This window comes from Vicugna pacos, chromosome 21, assembly GCF_048564905.1.
Source record: "Vicugna pacos chromosome 21, VicPac4, whole genome shotgun sequence".
Classification (NCBI taxonomy): domain Eukaryota; kingdom Metazoa; phylum Chordata; class Mammalia; order Artiodactyla; family Camelidae; genus Vicugna; species Vicugna pacos.
In genome coordinates this window covers 16,899,263-16,919,332 of record NC_133007.1, presented here as the reverse complement: position 1 = coordinate 16,919,332, position 20,070 = coordinate 16,899,263, and the positions used below count along the sequence as shown (strand labels likewise).

General features: G+C 35.4%; 1 protein-coding gene across 3 annotated transcripts in view; it reads left to right on the top strand.

Annotated features, from left to right (window-relative positions):
* Positions 1-20,070, top strand: part of POU2F1 (POU class 2 homeobox 1) — a 135,931-nt gene that overhangs the window by 54,883 nt on the left and 60,978 nt on the right. For all 3 annotated transcript variants that reach the window (XM_006211083.4, XM_072946199.1, XM_031688718.2), the window contains exon 2: positions 14,609-14,674. In XM_006211083.4, coding sequence (XP_006211145.3) covers positions 14,609-14,674 — 66 coding nt within the window. The remainder of the gene's footprint in view (positions 1-14,608; positions 14,675-20,070) is intronic.

Here is a 20,070-nt window from a genome sequence, read left to right as displayed (position 1 = left end):
TGTTACATGTCATTAGCATTCTTTAGTCTAGAATAGTTCCCAAGTCTTTCCTTGATTTTCAACACTGTGACATTTCTGAAGGGTACATTTTGGAATGTGGATTGGGGCTTCTATGATAGTACCTCACGGTTAGATTCAGGTTATGCGTCTGTGGCAGAAATACCACAGAAGTGATGTTGTGTTCTTATTTTATCTTTTTGGGAAGTGTACGATTTTAATTTGTCCCTAGTCAGTGATACTAACTTTTATCACTCGATTAAGGTGATGTTTACCAAGCCTCTTTACTGCGGAGTTATGCTTCTTCCCTTTGTGATTAATACATATTTTGTGGAGGAAACTAAATTTTTGTCATCACATTTTCACTTTGTTGTTTCTTGACTGAACTTGTTATTACTATGATGGTCTCCAAATGTTGATTTTCTTGGCATTCTACTGTAGGGAAAAACTTTCTCTTCTCCCTGTTTGTTTATTTGTATCAGCATGGACTCATGAATTCCTGTGAGTAATGGTTATAATTCATTAATTATTTTTATTTATTTTATCCAAATTGTCCAAAAGTTAGTCAGTGGGAGATCCTTCAAGCTGTCTTCTGTTTTCTTTTTCACATATTTCCATAATTTTTAAAAGCACTTCCACTAGTAATTTCTTCACCAAAATCATAAAAGAAAGGAAATTTTAAAAAATACATAGTCTCAGCAAAGAAACAGAAAGCCTCATTAAAGAAATAGAAAATATAAAGAACTAAATGGAAGTTTTAGAATTGAAAACTGTAGTCACTGAAATAAAAAACTCTTTGGGTAGGCTCACCTACGTAGCAGAATGGAGGGGACAGAGTGATCTGGCAGATAGAACAGTAGAAATTACCCAGTCTGAACAAGAGGGAGAAATAGAATAAATAAATGAACAGAGCCTCAGGTACCTATAGGACTATGACTGGGGAGGGAAAAAAAAAAAAAGACTACAACAAGAAAAGGAGGAGGAAAGGGGAAAGAGGGCAGGGCTGAGAAAAACTTGAAGAAGTGATGGCTGAAAACTTGCCAAACTTGGCAGAAGACGTAAACCTACAGATTCGAGAAGCTGAGCAAATCCCAAACAAGGTAACTTGAAGAAATCTATAAGGCACATCATAATAAAACTTCTGTAAACTTAAAGACGAAAGAAAAATCTTGAGGGGGAAGGTAGAGCTCAAGTGGTAGAGCACGTGCTTAGCATGCACAAGGTCCTGGGTTCAGTTCCCCAGTACCTCCTCTAAAAATAAATAAATAAGCCTAATTACCTCCCCCTGCCAATAAAAAAAATAAAAGATATTTTTTAAAAAAGAAAAATCTTGAAAATAGAGAAAGAGAAAATGGTACCATACCTATGAAGAAAAATAATTCCAGTGGTAGTGGATCTCTCATCAGAAACTATGGAGACCAGGAAGCAGTGGCATAATATTTTTCAAGAATAGATAGAGCTCAAAATCCCAAATTCTGTATCCAGGAAAAATATCCTTCAGGAATGAAGGAGAAATCAAGACATTCTGAAGTGGAGGAAAACAAAGAAAATTTGTTTCCAGCAGCCCTACCCTAAAAGAATGACTCAAAAAACATGAAATACTTAGTTTTAAATCTAGCAGAACATGTTCAGGACTTGTATGCTGAAAACTACAAAATACTGATGGGAGAAATCGAGGAAGATACAGGGGAATGGAGAGTTATACAGTGTTCATGGATTAGAAGACTCAACATAGGAAAAGGTGAATTCTTCCCCAATTGATACATGGATTTAATGCAATTTCTATCAAAATTTCCACAAGGTTTTTAATAGATAAGATTATTCTAAAATTAATATATGAGAATATAAAAGAATTAGAATAGCTAACAAAATTTTGAAAAAGAAAGAGTGGGAGATTAGACTTATTATATAGCTGCAGGAATCAGTCCTCGAGGTGTTAGTGGGGAGACTGACACATTGATCAATGGAACAGGATAGAAAATCCAGAAATAGATCCAACAAATACAGCCAACAGATTTGTGACTAAGGTACAAAAGCAATTTAGCGAAGGAAGAATAGTCTTTTTGACAAATGATTTAAAAAAGGAGAAAAGAACCTTTAACCTAAACCTCACAGTAGAATAAAAACAGAAGAAAATCTTCAGGACAAAGGGCTTGGTGAACAGTTCTTAATCATGATGCCAAAAGCACAGTCCATAAAGGGAAAAAAAAACTGAGAAACTTTATCAAAATCAGAAAGTTTTGCTGTGTGCAGAACTGCGTTAAAAGGTTGAAAAGTCAAGCTCCACAGTAGGAAAAAATATTTGCAAAGCACGTATCTGATAAAGCATATTGCCTACAATGTATAAAGAACTCTCAAAACTGAACCCTACGAAAACCAATCCGTTAGAAAATGGAGATTTTGAGATTTTTAGAAAAATCCAAAAGAAGGAAAGAGACATATCATTGATGAGGATATATGAATGGTAACTAAGCATATAAAAAGATGGTCCATAAGCCATTGAGGAAATGCAGATTAAGACCACCATATCACTACATACCTATTAAAACAGCTAAAATTAAGTTATGACAGTACCACATGCTGGTGTAGTTTTAGAGAAACTGGATTTCTCATAGATTGTGAAAATGTCAAGTGGTACAGCCATTCTGGAAAATATTTAGAATTTTCTTTAAAATTAAATATACACTTACCAAACAACCAAGCAGTCTGTCTTCTGTGCATTTATCCCAGGGAAATGAAAATGTATGTCCACAAAAAAAATGTACATTGATGTGCTTTACATATGTATAGAGGAGAGTCCTTATCAGTTATGTCTTTTGTAAATACTTTCTCCCAGGATGGAGCTTGTGATCCTATGTACATCCCATGTATCAATTTTTTAGCGGCTATATTTGTAATAACACCAAACTGGAAACAACCAAAAAGTTCCTTAATATTTTTATTGCAGTGGTGGTTTCATGAATCTATACATGTGACAGTAAAATAACATAGACCTGTATATACACCCTATACCAATTTCCTGGATATGATACAGCACTATTAGTTATATAAGATACAACCAATGGGGGAAGCTGGGTGAGGGGTACCTCACTACAAATTCCTGTGAATTTCTAATTATTTCAGAATAGAAAGTTAAAACCGAAAGAGAGAGATTATTATTGCTGTAGGATTTCAGAGAAACCAATAGTTACTTGACAACGTGGGGAATGAAGGAAGATCTGAAGGTCGTAACTTTTGAGTCTGCCTTTATAGGATAGATAGACATTTCATGAGTTGACATAGGAAGGGAATGGTATTTTAGACAGAAATTTAGAGTTAGTAAATATTTATGGAATGACTGCTACCATATAATTAATATTAAGAAATACTGATAACATCCGATTTGTCTGAAGAACATTTTAATTCGTTGAGGAGAGATATGTGTCTTTAAATTTTGTAGCTCACGTAGAGCTTTGGAATACTTGTTAATCCCTTGTATTTTCACACAAATTTATGAAATCTGGGAGTAAGAGAAATAAAAAGAAAGAAGACACAGATTACCAATATCAGAAAGGAAGCAGAATAGTTCAAAGGATGGATGGGAATAATCAAAGCAGCATGTGGTTTTAAGTAAAACAAGGACTGTTATTTCGTGGATTTAGGAAATGGAATCAGAGAAGAGGTCACATTCCAGTTATTAAAGTAGGAGAACTCTAATATTAGCCACGAACGTCAAAGACAAATTATAGGCCTGTGTCAAAGCCATGTTGTCACCTCTTTTTTTACTCCATGGAATTTTCACACTTCATAATTACATATTTGGATGATTGCTTAGTATTTCTGCTTACTATTGAATTGTAAGCATTCTGTGGCTCAGCATTGTAGCCCCAGTTTGCATCCTAGTGCCTGGTAGCACTTGGTAAATACTTGTCCAGTGTGTTAATACATGAAATAAATGACTTTGCAGAACTTTCTAAATTAGAACAAAGAAAAGACAGTTATAGACAGTTATAGAAGTAAAGAAACAAGATGATAAATAGACTAGACAGATACATTTAATGTAATGGTTAAACTTTATTAGACCTATACAAGATTCAGGGTTTTACAGCTAAGCAATTCAGGACTGGATTTTGTAATGATATGTTTACTAAAGGATACCGGAGTGTTACACTGAGCCGTAGATGGGCTATGTGCATGGCTGTAGGCTGTAAGATAGCTCAGGTTAAGGAAGAGACCAGAGTGTGAGCCACTTAATACTAGCTACTTTCTAGTGTGGTAGCTTTCTTAACAAACCAGCACTTAAATAACTGATCAGATTAACTGATACCCTGAGAATTCCTACTTGACACATTCTGTCTGATGACGCCCCTACAGCATGCGGAATGCTTATTCCTTAGTGTGTCTGTGCACGTCTGCTGCTGCTAGTGGAGTTGTATTGGTATCAAGAGTCATTTACCTGTTTGTGCTCTTAGGCTTTTTCATGCTGGTTATACTTCTTATTTTAATCACACAATTTAAATAATTGCTGTATAAGTCAAGGAAAAGAACAGGAAAAGGTGTTTCTGTGAAAACTTCAGTTGAATGCTTTGAAAAGATTTGATAAAAGATAATTACTAAAAAGTACTGCTGAACTAGATATGAATAAGAGAGCTGTAAAATATTAGGGATAAATTCTAAGGGAAAAAAAAGGAAAGAAAGAAAAAGATTCTGCACTCAGATTGCTTCACACATCTTTTAAAGCAGTTTTTCAATCCGTGAGTCATAGTAGGCTGAAATCAATTTTTTTAAAAAGTGTTAGAACATATCAAGAGTATCAAGAGTGCATTAGATCCAGGAAAAAGCATTGTTTCATGAAACTTTTCTTGAGTTTTTAATATTTATTTTATACACATGAACAATATGAAATGTGAAAATGAGATAGACTTGAAAAACAAAACTAAAAAAATTAAAATTGGAAATATTAGAGTATTATTAAGGGTATGGTTTACCACAGAAAGGAGAGGAAACTCAAATTAGTTAATCCAAACTCAAAGCAAAGGCTTTATAGTCCAACATCAAGAGATTGGTGAATAAGTATATAATTTTGTGCTTTGCATTAAAATGAAATGTGTAAGGTATATATACATGGTTTTATGACATTTATTTTAAGTTGACCTTTTTGATTGACCAACCAACTACAGATCTCAGTGTTACGGGGTAAGAGTTTCAGCATATTTTATTTTCCTTATTTTCCTCTCATGCCTCCTTATTATATCCTGCCCCTGCCTTTACTCCTGCTTTCTCTGCCACTTAATAGCTATGTCACCTAAGAATCGTTCTCTAGGCATGGTTTGCTTTTTATGAAATAAGATTATCCTTCAGATCTCTTGTTATTTGGTGACGCTTAATAGCCAAATTAATAAAGTAAATTCTTTCTTGGTATTTGCCCATCTAAGTTTTTAGTAAATAGTAGATGTTCTTTCTTTCTTTCTTTTTTTTTTTTTTAAAGCACTGAAATCACTCTATTGCAACCTTAGGGAGCATCCTTTACATGTACAATGGTATACTGTGTATATGAATAGTGGCAATGCTGATAATATCCATCACTTGGTTCTGGGTCTAAGAAATTTTCAAAACCTGGAATGTTCTTTTGTATTTGGCATTATTTCATAAATTTATATAGTTAATTATTTTAGGCTCTCTGTGGGTGGTGTGTTTTTGGATGAATTTTCTGTGAAATAGCAATTTACAACTCTTTTTTTTTAATTGAAGTATAGTCAGTTTACAATGTTATGTCAATTTCTGGTGTACAGCACAATACTTCAGTCATATAGAAACATACATATATTCATTTTCATATTCTTTTTCACCATAGGTTACTATAAGATGTTGAATATATATCCCTGTGCTATATAGCATAAACTTGTTTATTTTATGTGTATTAGTTAGTATCTGCAAATCTAGAACTCCCAGTTTATCCCTTCTTACCCACTTCCCCCACTGGTAATGATAAATTTATTTTCTGTGTCTGTGAATCTGTTTCTGTTTTGTAAATAAGTTCATTTTTTTAAAATTCCACATGTAAATGATATTATGTGGTATTTTTCTTTCTCTTTCTGGCTTACTTCACTTAGAATGATGATCTCCAGGTTCATTCAGGTTGCAAATGGCATTATTTTATTCTTTTTTATGGCAGAGTAGTATTCCATTGTATAAATATACCACAACTTCTTTATCCAGTCATCTGTCAGTGGACATTTAGGTTGTTTCCATGTTCTGGCTATTGTAAATAATGCTGCTATGAACATTGAGATGCATGTGCCTTTTTGAATTAAGATTCCCTCTGGATATATGCCCAGGAATGGGATTGCTGGATCATATGGTAGGTCTGTTTTTAGTTTTTTGAAGAATCTCCATACTGTTTTCCATAACAGCTTTACCAAACTACATTCCCACCAACAGTGTAGGAGGGTTTCTTGTTCTCCACACACTCTCCAGCATTTATCGTTTGTGAACTTTTGAATGATGGCCATTCTGACTGGTGTGAAGTGATACCTCATTGTAGTTTTGATTTGCATTTCTCTGATAATTAGCGATACTGAGCATTTTTTCATGTGCCTATTGGCCATTTGTATGTCTTCATTGGAGAATTGCTTGTTTAGGTCTTCTGCCCATATTTGGATTGGGTTGTTGGTTTTTTTCTTATTAAGTTGTATGAGCTGTTCATGTATTCTGGAGATTAAGCCCTTGTCAGTCTCATCTTTTGCAAATATTTTCTACCATTCCGTAGGTTGTCTTTTTGTTTTGCTTATGGTTTCCTTTGCTGTGCAAAAGCTTATAAGTCTAATTAGGTCCCATTTGTTTATTTTTGCTTTTATTTCTATTGCTCGGGTAGATTGCCCTAGGAGAACATTGCTGAGATTTATGTCAGATAATATTTGCCTGTATTTTCTTCTAAGAGATTTATAGTGTCTTATCTTATATTTAAGTCTTTAAGCTATTTTGAGTTTATTTTTGTATATGGTGTGAGGGAGTATTCTTAACTTCATTGATTTACATGCAACTGTCCAGTTTTCCCAACACCATTTGTTGAAGAGACTGTCTTTATTCCATTGTATGTTCTTGCCTCCTTTGTCAAAGATTAATTGACCAAAAGTTTGTGGATTTATTTCTGGGCTCTATATTCTGTTCCATTGATCTATATGTCTGTTTTGTACTGATGCCATGCTGTTTTGATTACTGTAGCTCTGTAGTATTGTCTGAAGTCTGGGAAGAGTACTTTACAACTCTTGAGATACCAGTATTTTTATTACTGAGCATTTGCTAAAACAGTGCCATTAAATGTTTTCTGGAAACAAGCTAGGAGGACACGAAAGAAGTGGTAGAGTTTGAAAAGAGATGAAAAACGGTAATTTGTGTGTGATTGAGATTTCCTAGGAGTGAAACTTGTGGAGCTATAAGGTGAAAAATCCCACCGTGAGACAGAAAGGAGGTGCCAAGGAATAATTGTTGAGTCATACTTTTCCACCCAGTGGACCAAGTATTGAGTCCAGAATGTGTACAAATGGCTCTTGATATGGAATTTGATGATTTAGGCAGATAGAGTACTGGCCAACCTCAGTTCACTCACACACAAAAAGTGTGTTCTAAAACACTGGTTTATAAATCATTTATTCTCAGTTGTGCTTCTAATAAGACCTAGACTAGCCCATAAGATCATGAGTGAAAAGTTATTCTAATACAGATAGTGTTTGTTATGAATTCTGGATCCTGAAAAAGCATTTCTTCTCTTCTTTTAGAGAAAAGACTCAGTTTTAGGCATAATTTTTAAATATATGAACTTTAACTTTACCTTTTCATCTCCTTTTTATACTTCCATGTGTTACTATTTCCTATTCTGTTCCACTTTCAGTGAATCCTGGGCCCCCCATCCCTCTCCTCCCAATCCAGGTGACCTAAGCAGCATTTATAAGATTAATTTATTGGCCTCTTTTCCAATGGAAGCAGCCTTTACCTCACTAATCAACTCCTAAACTAGGTGTTAAAGGCAAGCAGCTGACTTGGGTTAATCCATGCTGAAATGTGAATGACTAACAATCCTACAAACCTCCGAGAAATGGTTTTCGTTTTTTTAAAAAGAACAGCTTTATTGTGGTGTAATTTCTGTACAGTAAACTATACATATTTCAGATGTACAATTTGATGAAGATGTTCCTTTTAACAGGAGTATTCTAGGTTAAGTTTTAACCTGATATTTCAGATAGAGGACCAAGTGAAGTGAATGTTTGAGACTTTGTGGGAAAAGCTGTCTGTCTGTCCCCCACTTTCACATCTAACTGTGCCGCAGGTGAGGGACTGCAGGGCAGGAGTGGTGGCCATCCCTCCCCCAGTCCATCTGTGGAAACCTGGAAAACCTTCTCGTATTTAAGCCTGCGCTCCAGAATGCACAAAGTCCCTAGCTCAAGAGTGGCAGAAAGGAAGTTTTCTTGCCCTTTCCCTGTGACAGAGTCTGCCGTGTGAGTGAAATGAGGCTTCCTGTCACCCTGGATAGCTGCATCTCAGCACTGCCTCCTCCTTTTGCCCCTTTCCCACTTCCTGGATCAAAGACGGTGAGTTTTGTAGTAGAGAGGAACGGGGTCCCGCTCTGGGTAGTAGCCTGTGTGAGTTGGTAAGCTGTCAGCCTGCAGTGCAGAGGCCCTGTGGGACTCTCTTGGCCTCAGAGGGAGGAGGATTATTATACTACCAAAGTCCTGCCCAACAAGATACCTTCCAGCAAACAGTCCTTAGCTGGCAGTGATTGTTTGGCTGTAGCTCCAGGTCATCCTTAGCTGATGTATGAAAGACCAAATTGGCATAAGAAAGGTAGTTTAGAGGTGTTACCGCATACAGTACAAAAAGGTAGTTGGTGAGTTGCAGATTCTATGATAAATGCAGACAATACATGTAAAATCTTATGAAGGCTGAAGAAGGAAAGAAACATTTATTTATATCCACTATAGTCCAGTCACATTCATCATTACTTCTCATATTTTCCCACCAAACAGAAGTTGTATAGTCCAATATATTCCACCTTAAAAACTCACTTGAATTTTGCATTCTGTTCCATAAAATATTCTTGATTGTTTTAATACAAAGTGTTGTGAATTATTGTTAAATAAAGTCGACTTTCTTGAAGGCTGTACCATGTTTATCTGAACTGTGTCTTGATGCCTTCCCTGGCGCAGCTGCCTCATGCTCCGGTCCAGGGTCTAGCTTGAGAAGCGTGAGCACGTTTATCCTCACAGCAGCCTCCTGAAAAAGGCAGTCGCGTTTTACAGGTGAGAAAAGGAAGATTCAAATAAGAACATAAAGTCTCATAGGTGCTAAATGGCAGTGTTGAATTTCTCCCCCAAGCCCTCTCCTCATGAATTTGGGGTTCTGTAAAACACAGAAATACTAGCAACACAAATAGAGTGCTGATCTAAAAGTTACGAAGGGGTTTTGGTTCTGTTCCTAGCTAAGTTACTGATTTGCAAGGAAACCTTTTTGAAGGTCCCTTATAGAAATCTTGTCTTTCATTTCCTCATATGCATGTTAAATTTAATTTCATCCTTTATGTTGGGAAAAGGTACATACATATTTTTAAAAATCAGATACTTGGCATGCTTGAAGACTAGTTCTAAAATAAAAGCAGTTGTTAATGGGATAATACCCTCAAAAACTCTCCTCAAATCTAGTACACTCTTCTGTGTATCCCGTACACACTTGACTTTTAAACACAAAAATTTTGCTACTAATTATTGGTTTCCTTACTACACTGAAAATAAGCTGTTTTAGTCTGCTGCTCTATTCAAGTACCCCATGCCTACCAGTTCCCTAAATGTCTAACTTGTCCATAAGTTTTAATAGTAGCCAAGACCTCAGATTTTAAATGCAAAATCTGGTTTTATATCCTGACTCCCAAATTGTTAGTGTGACATTGGATAAAGTCCTTTCACTCTCTGTGCCTCAGTTTCCCTCTTTTTAAAAAGGGGGTAATAATGCCTACTTCATGGGATTTTTATAAATCTTCTCCTGAACTATCTATGATGATTACACTGGAATGCTGTCGTAAGGTAATGCCTAAAAAAATTTGCGTTGATGTTTAACCTTGCAAATTCATTTTAAATAAAATAAATATATTCTTTGGAAGGATTCTAAATATGTAGATTTATATCCATTAAGTGAAGTTTGCTTGAAAGTGCTAAGTAATCTCACAATTTACATAACCCATTTTTTGATGATTGATACTGTAAATAAACTGCCTTATACTTTAGCTTGATTTTGATGGAGGAAGGCTACTGTGTGACATGTGGCATTCAACTAATCTATTTTGTTAATTTGGTGGTATAAAAGGATTTGTAGATAATGAATTTTCATACTCTTGAAGATAATTTTATAGATCCTACACTGCTTCCAGATTTATACTGGTGCCTTGTTTTAAAGTAGGACTTTCCCCTGACAGTGTATGTTAATATTTGGAAAATTCCCTATCAGTAGACTTGCACCATCTTGACAGCTCTGTGTTCTGCTTCTACCTTGCTAATTGTTTCCTTGGGATTATTTGGATTGTGTAGAAAGCTTTTTGCAAATCCTCTTATTACTGAAGTCATTGTTGCCAGCAGGAATAAGATTAAAGGTGCTTAAGTCTGTAGAGTTGTTTCTAATTTGTACGTGTCATTTCAGTGGCATTTTAACAGAATTCTGTCTCCTGTCCCTCCCTTTTCCCCTGGTACTATCTCAAGTTAGGTCCAAGAAGCCAGGCCATTGGAAGAAGTCTCATTTTATCCTACTAATTATTATGCTGGCACTCAGGAGATAATTTTTCCCTTCATGCACTGCCAATTAATATGCAAATGGACTGATAAATATTTATGCAATGATTTAAATTATGCAGGGGTGCTTTCAGTGTATTCTGTAAATGAATTGTTCGTGGACTTCAAAGTGCTGGCTGCTGTGCTAACGAGGAGAGATTTGCATAAGGCCCTAATCACGCGCATACTGATTAAGCTTCATTATGGAAACTGCCAGCTGCAATCTTTGTTTCTATTTTATTACAAAAAGGGGAACTTTTCATGCTTCAGTTGCCTTGACAATGTCAGTCCTAGCTGGTAGGAGAGACTAAAACTCCTCTGAGCAACTGAAGTTTCCTTATTCAGTTGAAGATTGCTATGGTGTAACTGAAGTTGTATTTTGCTTCTCCCGCTAATCCACTTTCCACCTCCCACCCTTGTTCTCTTAAGATTATAGTGTAGATTTGTTAGAAATAGTAGTACCTTCTTTCCCCCACCCCAAACGCTACCTGTTTCTTCCTTGCTTTGGACTGTCTGAACCTGTAGAAGATTTCACAGCAATGCTGGACTGCAGTGACTATGTTCTAGGTGGGTACCAGCACAGTTCTTTCTTAGAAGCTTTAATATGGAAATAGCATGTGTGGGGTTGACTATGCATAAATGCTTAATCGCATATGCAACCAACTCGGGGGAGGGGGGAGAAGTGGATTGAGCCGGGAAGGAGGAAAGCATTTGCAAAGCACAAGCAAGACTGAATTTGCAGTAGGTCCCTCCCTACCACTAGCTCATCTGGTTCAGAGGATATTTTCAGTAAATAGTGTGGATTTAGAGTTCATCTTGAATGGAGGACATTTTTGCTTTTTGGAAATTTCTGTTGGGTGCATTTCATGTAGTTCTAAAAACAGTCTAGATCAGAAACAAGGTATAAAATATACCTAAGTAATATGTACATATTGATAAAAAATGTTTTGCATACTGAATGTGAATGTCTTTATAAAAACCAAGAGTGCCTAGTGAAAAATAAGATGGAGCTGTAGTGCAGAATTATTCCCATAAATACTAATGCGGAGGGCAGTTGGTTACTGCAATAGGACTGTTGATCAATTTTCAGATTTCAGAAACTATTAACTGTTTCTAAATTGGGGCTAACACTAGCCTTTTTTATTTTTAAAAAACAACTTCTGTTCTTCAGGAAACAATTTTTAATGCTAGAAAGCCTGTTTTTGGAGTTTTTCATATAGAATAAGATTTTGGGGAGGGGGTGTGTGTGTGACTTGAGTGCATAAACTGTCTTTGGTGACTAAAATTTAAAATAGATTGAAGCACTTTGGTTTTTAAACATACGTGACTCGGGGTGGCCATATTTTGTGTTGAATTTGTCTGTTTATATGCAAAATTGTTGAAACCTCTCTACTCTGGTCACCTCTCCAGGTGGTGATATGAACTCCAGGACTTTGATATCTTAGTTTTTTAAAACCTTTGCAAATGATTTTTTTTCCTGTATGTCATTTTTTTTCCACTTGAAAAATCGAGGCTGCCCCCATCACCATCACAGTTACTCAGGATAAAATAAAATGATGGTTCTGAAAATGTTTGAATTTTTAGGCAGAAGACATGGCCTAAACCCAAGGTAGTAGTGATTTTTGTACAGTATGATAAAAACCACTGTTAAAGGGGTGAATGACTACAATAACAAACTGATGTCAAGAATTCAATCCAAGAGTAACTTGTAGACTATGTACTAGACTCATGCAGTCAGTTCAGTGTGCCCAGAGAGAAAAAAAAAACTTCAAATATCAGAAAAGAGTTTACTGTACTTACTCTTTTACATCTACTAAGTTGGGAACTCAAGAAAGGAGAGGAAAGTACCTTTTTGAAATATTTTTAGCATTATATTTTAAAATTAGAAATTTTATCTGTTCTTTTAACAGTAAATATCATTTAAACACTCTTTAAATGTACAGTTGTACATTTAATCAGAATTTGGTTTTATTTATTTATCTTTGTGTATGTGAAGCAATTTTGTTAAATGTCTTTGAAGTTCTTGACAATTTAGTAGAAACTGCTTAGAAAATTCACATAGAATACCTGTGACCTACATAATCTTTAATTTACAGATGTGGAAATCAGAATATGACTTGTACCAAGGTCAGGCTTATGATTGTTAAGAATTATGCCTGCTGCTTTGTTTTTATGATATGTGGAAAAAATAGTTACCCTTTTTATGAATGTTAACTGGTTCATCATTTTTCCCACTTTCTTTTATAATACATTCTAAAGGAGGCATTGAGAAGCCTTCATGTTTAATGGTATATTCTATTACATTTGTTGTGATTTTTGTTAACTTTCATAAGTTGTTGGCCAAGTCATTCAGAAAGCTGATTTTCACTGTTGTACACCTGTTCCTTTCAAACCTTAGTATGCTTTCAGATGATATTTAAAGTCTTCTGGATAGCTAGGGGAAAGAAGTTTTAGAACTACCCTCATTTATGACCACAGACATACAGATCTGAACCCTTTCAACATCTGAAGAACAAACCAGAGATATAATAGAATTGCCTATTTGTTTCAAAAACTATATTAGAAAAGCTATTACACAACTTCCAGGTTGGAAATGAAACTTATGGGAGGACTCCTGATTCTTCCTCATCACTTATGCATGTGGATAAAGCAGCTATGGACAACATGGTTCAGACTTCTAGTAATTGTTTTGATTTTCTAGTTAAACATTTAAGCAGATGATAAAATGTGCTCTTCAGTCAGAAAATCATATACATAATCTAGTTTAAGTATTTTTCTCTACTAATAATTACAGTCAAATGTTTCTTAACCTGGCGGGAGAAAGGTAGAACTTGCTTGATAGTTAACTTCTTTGATTATATATATTGCTAAGTTTGAGTTCACAGTAGTAGAATAAGATATATATTAAATGTGTATTTAGTTTTTACCGAGTTTTTAAAAAGTTTTACTTTTGAAGAGGTAGAAGGAAAACAGATTATTCTTGTCTTTTTTCTTACATCTTCCAGGATACTTACTATTGATGAAAACGTATTACTGTGAAAGCCTTCATTAAACATCACCCTGGAAAACATAAACTCACATCAGCAGGCTCACTTAGACTGTCAAGGCAGCATAATTTTTAAGTGGGGGTGGTTGTGATTCAGTTTTGAAATTATTAGATGTATCTGTTATACCTTGTAGTGCACTTCTTGTAATGGTTTATGATTGAGATATGAATTTGATACAGTCTCACTTTGACACATGTTTAGTTTGTTTTGCGGGATGAGGAGTAAGTATGGAGATATTTTTCTTGGACTTTTTTTTTATTCTGTTAGATTGGGTTACTGTACAGTCTGCTATCAAGATTACCAGGGGCTTGTTTAGGTTATAATTAATGAAAATCATTACTTACAGAAAAAGAAACTTATTAGGGGGGTAACATTTTACTTTGTGAGTTGCTTCCTCCTTTCCCCCCACCCCAGCTTTGTCTTTAATATACTTTATGCTTCATATTATGAAGCATTTTCATTCTTTTTTGTGTTATACTCTATTATCATTTTTTTTCAGATTAGATTCCCGTTATCTTTCTTGGACAAATCTTAAAAGTTTTCAGGAAGACAGTTTATTTGTGCATCACTTCAGGATTAAGGGAATCCTGAATTTCTTTCCGATGAGCTTTTTTTTTTACAAACTTGCAGTGCTTTAGTGCTGACACCGTCTTTTCCTTGAACTATAAGACTAGTGTTAGTCAATATTCTTAACCCTTTCCTTTGCCACAATTTTGCCTCCCTAACCACATCCCCAATTTTTAAAAAACCTTAATCGCCTCTGATTTATTGCAGACTCGAGAATGAACAATCCGTCAGAACCCAGTAAACCATCTATGGAGAGTGGAGATGGCAACACAGGTAAGAGATCGTTCTCAGATCCAGCTTTTTAATGAGGTGTAATAGAATTAAAAGAAGAAACTTTCCATTTAACTATGACTCAAACTTGGTGAATAAAACTTTGAGTTTTGAGTTGTCAAATATAACTTAGTATTGCAGGAACTGGGATTGCATTTATTTAAGATTATCTAACTTCTTCTGCAGATTACTTCATCTTTTTGCCACCATGTATCAGAGAAACCACAGAGTAGTTGAGAGAACAGTCCTTTGGGTCAGTTCTGAGTATGAATTATGGATTTGCCTTTTAGTAGCTATGTGACTTTAGGCAATTTCCCCAATCTTTTTGAGATTAACTTGTTCACCTATAAAATGGGGATAATAAATTTCATCGGTCATTGTGAATATTAAAGGAAATGTGTTGAGCATAGTGCCAACTACACAGTAGCCATTTGGTAAAAACTTGTTACAGGTGTTAGTCAAAATAGGAAATCTTATCCACGTTCAATATAAATTGTATTGAAGTTATCATATTGTAAGTAGGTAAAAACACACACCTGTTTCTAATACATCCTTTAATTTGGTAATTTTTTTAAAAATTTACATTCGATTAAACTCTTTATCAGGAGAAAATTAATATCATAAAAATGAGGAAACTGAGGCTCCATGGGGGAAGGTAAGTCTGTGAAGGATAGATTGTCTTCACAGCCCGTGCTCTTGACATTTGACTGTGTGTCTTCATCATCTGCCAGAGATGGTACAGGGACTTCCCCAGTTTCTGGTAAAGTTGTAAATTAAAATACTCAACCACTGAAGAAGGGAATTATGGGCAGGGGTACCCAGAAGATAATAGTTTGACTAGGTTTTTCATTAGCAAAGAAGGTTGCCTTTTTGACTTGCCATTTTTAAAATGCCTGACTATGGGAGATAGTAAGAATGAAAGTTGCTCTTGGAAACTGTCTTTGTTTTCCACCCCTACTGGCCACAATACCTTTTCATTTGAAGTGAATGAGTTGAACTAGTACAGCATCTTCCTGCCTACGTATCTTTCATTCTAAATTGTTCTATAACTGAAGATACTTGTTGATCTTTTAATGTCTAAAGCATACCTGCCTCTTTATGTGAAACTGAGCTGTGAGGCTTCATGTTGTATTTAACATGTCTCTCAAGTTACTGTAACTGAGGGTAGCCAAGTAGACTGCTCTTAGACCTCCTGCGTAGGGGAAGGGCAGCATTCTATTCGGTGTGAAGTGTCAGCCAGTCTCCTTTCTGTCCCATGTTTGGGCTCCATCTTGCATTCCTTTGTAGCACCAGTCCCTTTGCCAATCCTTTGGCTGCCTAGCTTAGGTGTGAGGCTTGTTTGCAGAGAAATAGGGCAGCTGATCCCATTAAGACACTAAAGGAGTGAGCAGGACACTGTGCCTAAAGAACAGATTCAAAGAAGAGGCGTGTATTTCCAAGGGAAGAGAAACACAGTCAGAATGGTTAGAGAACACTGAAAATGTCCACTACATTGGACTCCTTGGGGATTCATCACTGAAGTTTCAGTAGCTTCCATTTATGGAACACCTACATTTAATAAAAGCCTGATGATGTGTTTTTTAAAATCTTAAGCACTGTATGCATTACCTGATTTCAATTTGAGTTCTTATGACAGTTAGGTATTATTTTAAGGAATAAGAAATTGAGGCACAAAACTAGCCAGGAAATAAAGGCAAGATCAGGAATTACACTCAGTATATGGGTTTACATCCTGCATATGGTTTTCCCCATGAACTGTAATTAAAATAAAACTGAAAATTTAAGCAATGCTTTGTATATGTTCAGTTCTAAAACCATTTGGAGAGCTACATAAGATAAATTCTAGCTGGAACATTTGCTGAAACAGTCTCATAAATTTCTTGCCCTGTTTTAATGTGGAGTGCTTGGCAGACTCATTCCCCCTATAGAGCTGAGCAGTGTGAATTGAGATATTTTACATTTTAGTGTCTCTAGAAACTCTGATTTTGTGGTTAAGAATTAGTGCTTTCTTAGACTTCTTTATGTCACCAGCAGTAGTGGTTGATTTTTCTGTTTTCCCTGCAAATAAGGAAAATTTTTATTCTGTATTTCCGTAACGCAATAATACATAGAAGCTGGATTGAACATGGGATGGATCGGCCATCCTAACTCTGGAGCATGGTGACTCACCTTCTGTTGTTGACTGAAACATTTGTTGCCTTTGTAAAATTACAAATTATTCCATGTTGTGGGCCTTTACATTCACTTGAGGATAACTGAAACTTTGCATGTCAGTTTCTCAAATGTCAAAGATCTGTCACTATTCTTAGTGACTCCCACTGATGTCAGTTTGTTAGCTTAGGAGTATAAAAATATATTTGAGTCCCAGTTTGCATACTAAATTACCATGTTTGATACATTAGATGTAAAATTACAGTTTATTCAAAGAATTATATTCTTACTGATTTTTATTTAAAAATATAATAAACAAACCTGCACATTGTTTAATTGTAAAGAACTAACAACATTGTAAATCAACTATACTTCATTTAAAAAAAAAGAATAGACAGGTTCTTAGTTTTTGTTGGTTTATGAATAACAAGTAAAATTTTCAGTGGGAAGGACCCTTAGAATCAGATTTATAATAAAACGGAAGTTTCACATTTTCTGGATTTGGAATACTGTTATATAGATTACAACAATTTTCAACATTTCAGGAAAAAATAATTTTTGATTTGTCACATTTTAAGGGAATGGTGTTACAAAATTATTTAAGATTGTGTTGATATGTTACTTCTTTGCTTTTCTCTGGCCAGAGTAAGTAGCTAAATCTGATGGTGCACCTTTGTCAAATAGTCCTTATATGGTCACAGAAAATCTGTCGTTTAGGTTTATTAATTTATTTATTCAGTCTATGCCTGTCCTATATGTAAAATATCACACTTGGTGTTATTAAAAGATGTTATAACAATTAAATGAGATATCCTTAGTCTTGGAGGAGTTAGCAGTCTGCTAAGAGATGAGACAGATACACAGGTGACAGATTCACGATAGATTATGGTAATTCAAGGGGAGATATAAAAGTGCCGTAGTGGTATTTCTTTGAGGAAATTTGAGTATGTTCATAGGCCAGATGGAAGGAACGACCAGAGAGAAAGAAATTAAAGCAAAACAATGGATGGGACTTAGGTTAGGGAAGGAGTTAGGATCAAAAGTACAGAATGGAGGACTAACTCTGAAAATGGAGGAGATACACTCTTTTTTTATATTAGGGAGAAGAAGGTAAGATTAAACAATGACAGAAAATTGAGGTGGAAGGGAGAAGGAAAATGAGGAATAATTCACATCTAGTTCCATTTTTCTCATTTCTCATTAAAGTAGTTGAGGTGGTCATCTGAGAGGAAGGCGGGGGTAACAGTAGTAGTAATGGCAACGGTTCTCATCTGTTGAGTTCTTACTACATGGTGTGTGGCTAGCCGCTTCATTATGTGTACTTTATATCATAATTGTTAAAATACTCTCATAAGGTAAGTTGTGTTATGCTTATCTTACAGATAAGGGAAATAAATTCAGAACTGTTTAGTAACTTGTGACTGCAAAGACCGTGAGCCTTCCATTATTTCACACTGCCTCAAAGATTTGAATGAAATGGATTTGGGGGCTTGAATAGAGTGGATGAATTTTAACGTAGTTACCTTTAAGGAACTGACTAAAATAAGTAAATAAAAAGAATTAATAAGCTTCTTGAGGGTTGGGCACAAATGAAAGAAAACAGGTGTGTAATTTGTCTAGCCAACAAGGTTATATGACCTTCCCATAGCCTCGCTCAGGAAGTCCGAGATCAGAAATGAAGAAAATGGGAGATTCAATTATTTTGCCAAAATAATATCCTCTCAACAAAATGCCCATCTGGATAAGAGGGAGTAGTAATGATATTTCTTATAACATAGCATTTTGTACAGAGATGCTGGCAAGGATGCTTCCTCTTGGGGAAACAGTAACTCTCTATTTCTTCTTCCTCCTAGCCCTCTGAATTTGCCTATTCTAGATACTTTATATTAAAGTGGAATCATATAATATTCGTCCTTTTTGTGTCTGACTTATTTCACTTAGCATGTTTTCAAGTTCATCTGTGTTGTACAATGTATAGCTGAATAATATTCCGTTGTCTGTTTGTACTACGTTTTGTTTATCCATTCATCTGTTGATGGACACTTGAGTTATGTCTACCTTTCAGCCATTGTGAATTAATGCTGCAGTGAACATTGGTCCCCAGTTCTTTGGCTTATATCCAACTAGTAGTGAAATTGCTGGGTAAAACAACAGTAATTATCTTACAGCTCTGGAAGTCAGAGGTCCTAAAGTTAGGGTTTGGAAGGGCTGTGTTCCTTCTGGGGGCTGTGGAGAATGCATTTTCTTTCCTTTCCTAGCTTCTGTAGGTCACTTACATTTCTTGGTTTATGGTCTCTTCCGCCGTCTTCAAAGCCAGAAGTGTAGTGTCTTTTTAAATCTCTGTCTGTCTCTTTCTCTCTCTTTCTCTGACCCCTGCTTCTACCATCACATCTTCTCTGACTCTCCTGCCTCCCTGTTTCTCTTACAAAGACCACTGTGATCACACTGGGTCCATCCACCCAGATAATTGAGGATAATCCCTCCATCTCAAGAACTTTGACTTGATCCAATCTGCAAAATGCTTTTTACCATGTAAGGTAACTATTTACAGCTTCTGGGATTAAGATGTGGACATCTTTGTGTGGCTGTTGTTCTGCCTACCACAGTACTTTATCCTAAATTAAATCTGATCAACTGTATTGAATATGACAATTGGAAAAGTAAAGAAGTTGTGTGAAGTTTTAGAAACATCAGTAGGAAAAACCAAAGCATTTTTAATGTGAAAAAACTGGACAAATTTTAAAGCCTTGCTCACTTTTTAATCAAAGGGCAGGCTTCTTTGTTCAGTGTTCTTGACAAATGGTCATCTGCCCTGTGCCTGGACTCATCCACTGAGAGGGAAGTTAGTTTTTGATACATTCTGTTCTCTTGCTGTGCAACCGTTATCTATATCCTTTTGAATTCTGCCCTTAGGAGTAACACAGATTAAAATGCTTTTCCTTGTCTTTCAAACAACGAAAGCTCTTCTGGAAGTCATTGCCCTATTCTAAGTCTTCTTCATGTATTTGACATTTATTATAAAGTGATTTATTATGAAGTAATTTATTATAAAGTAAAATTTATTATAAAGTAATAATTTATACTGTAATATAGTGGCTGTCATTAAGTATTTACTAGATGTGTTAAGCACTTGTATAGCTTATCTCATTTAATCTTTATAAAGATTTATAACAACCATATGAGGCATGATTTTTCTCTTCTCATAGATCAAGGAATTGAGGCTTAGCTGTTCAGTCACTTGGTGAATG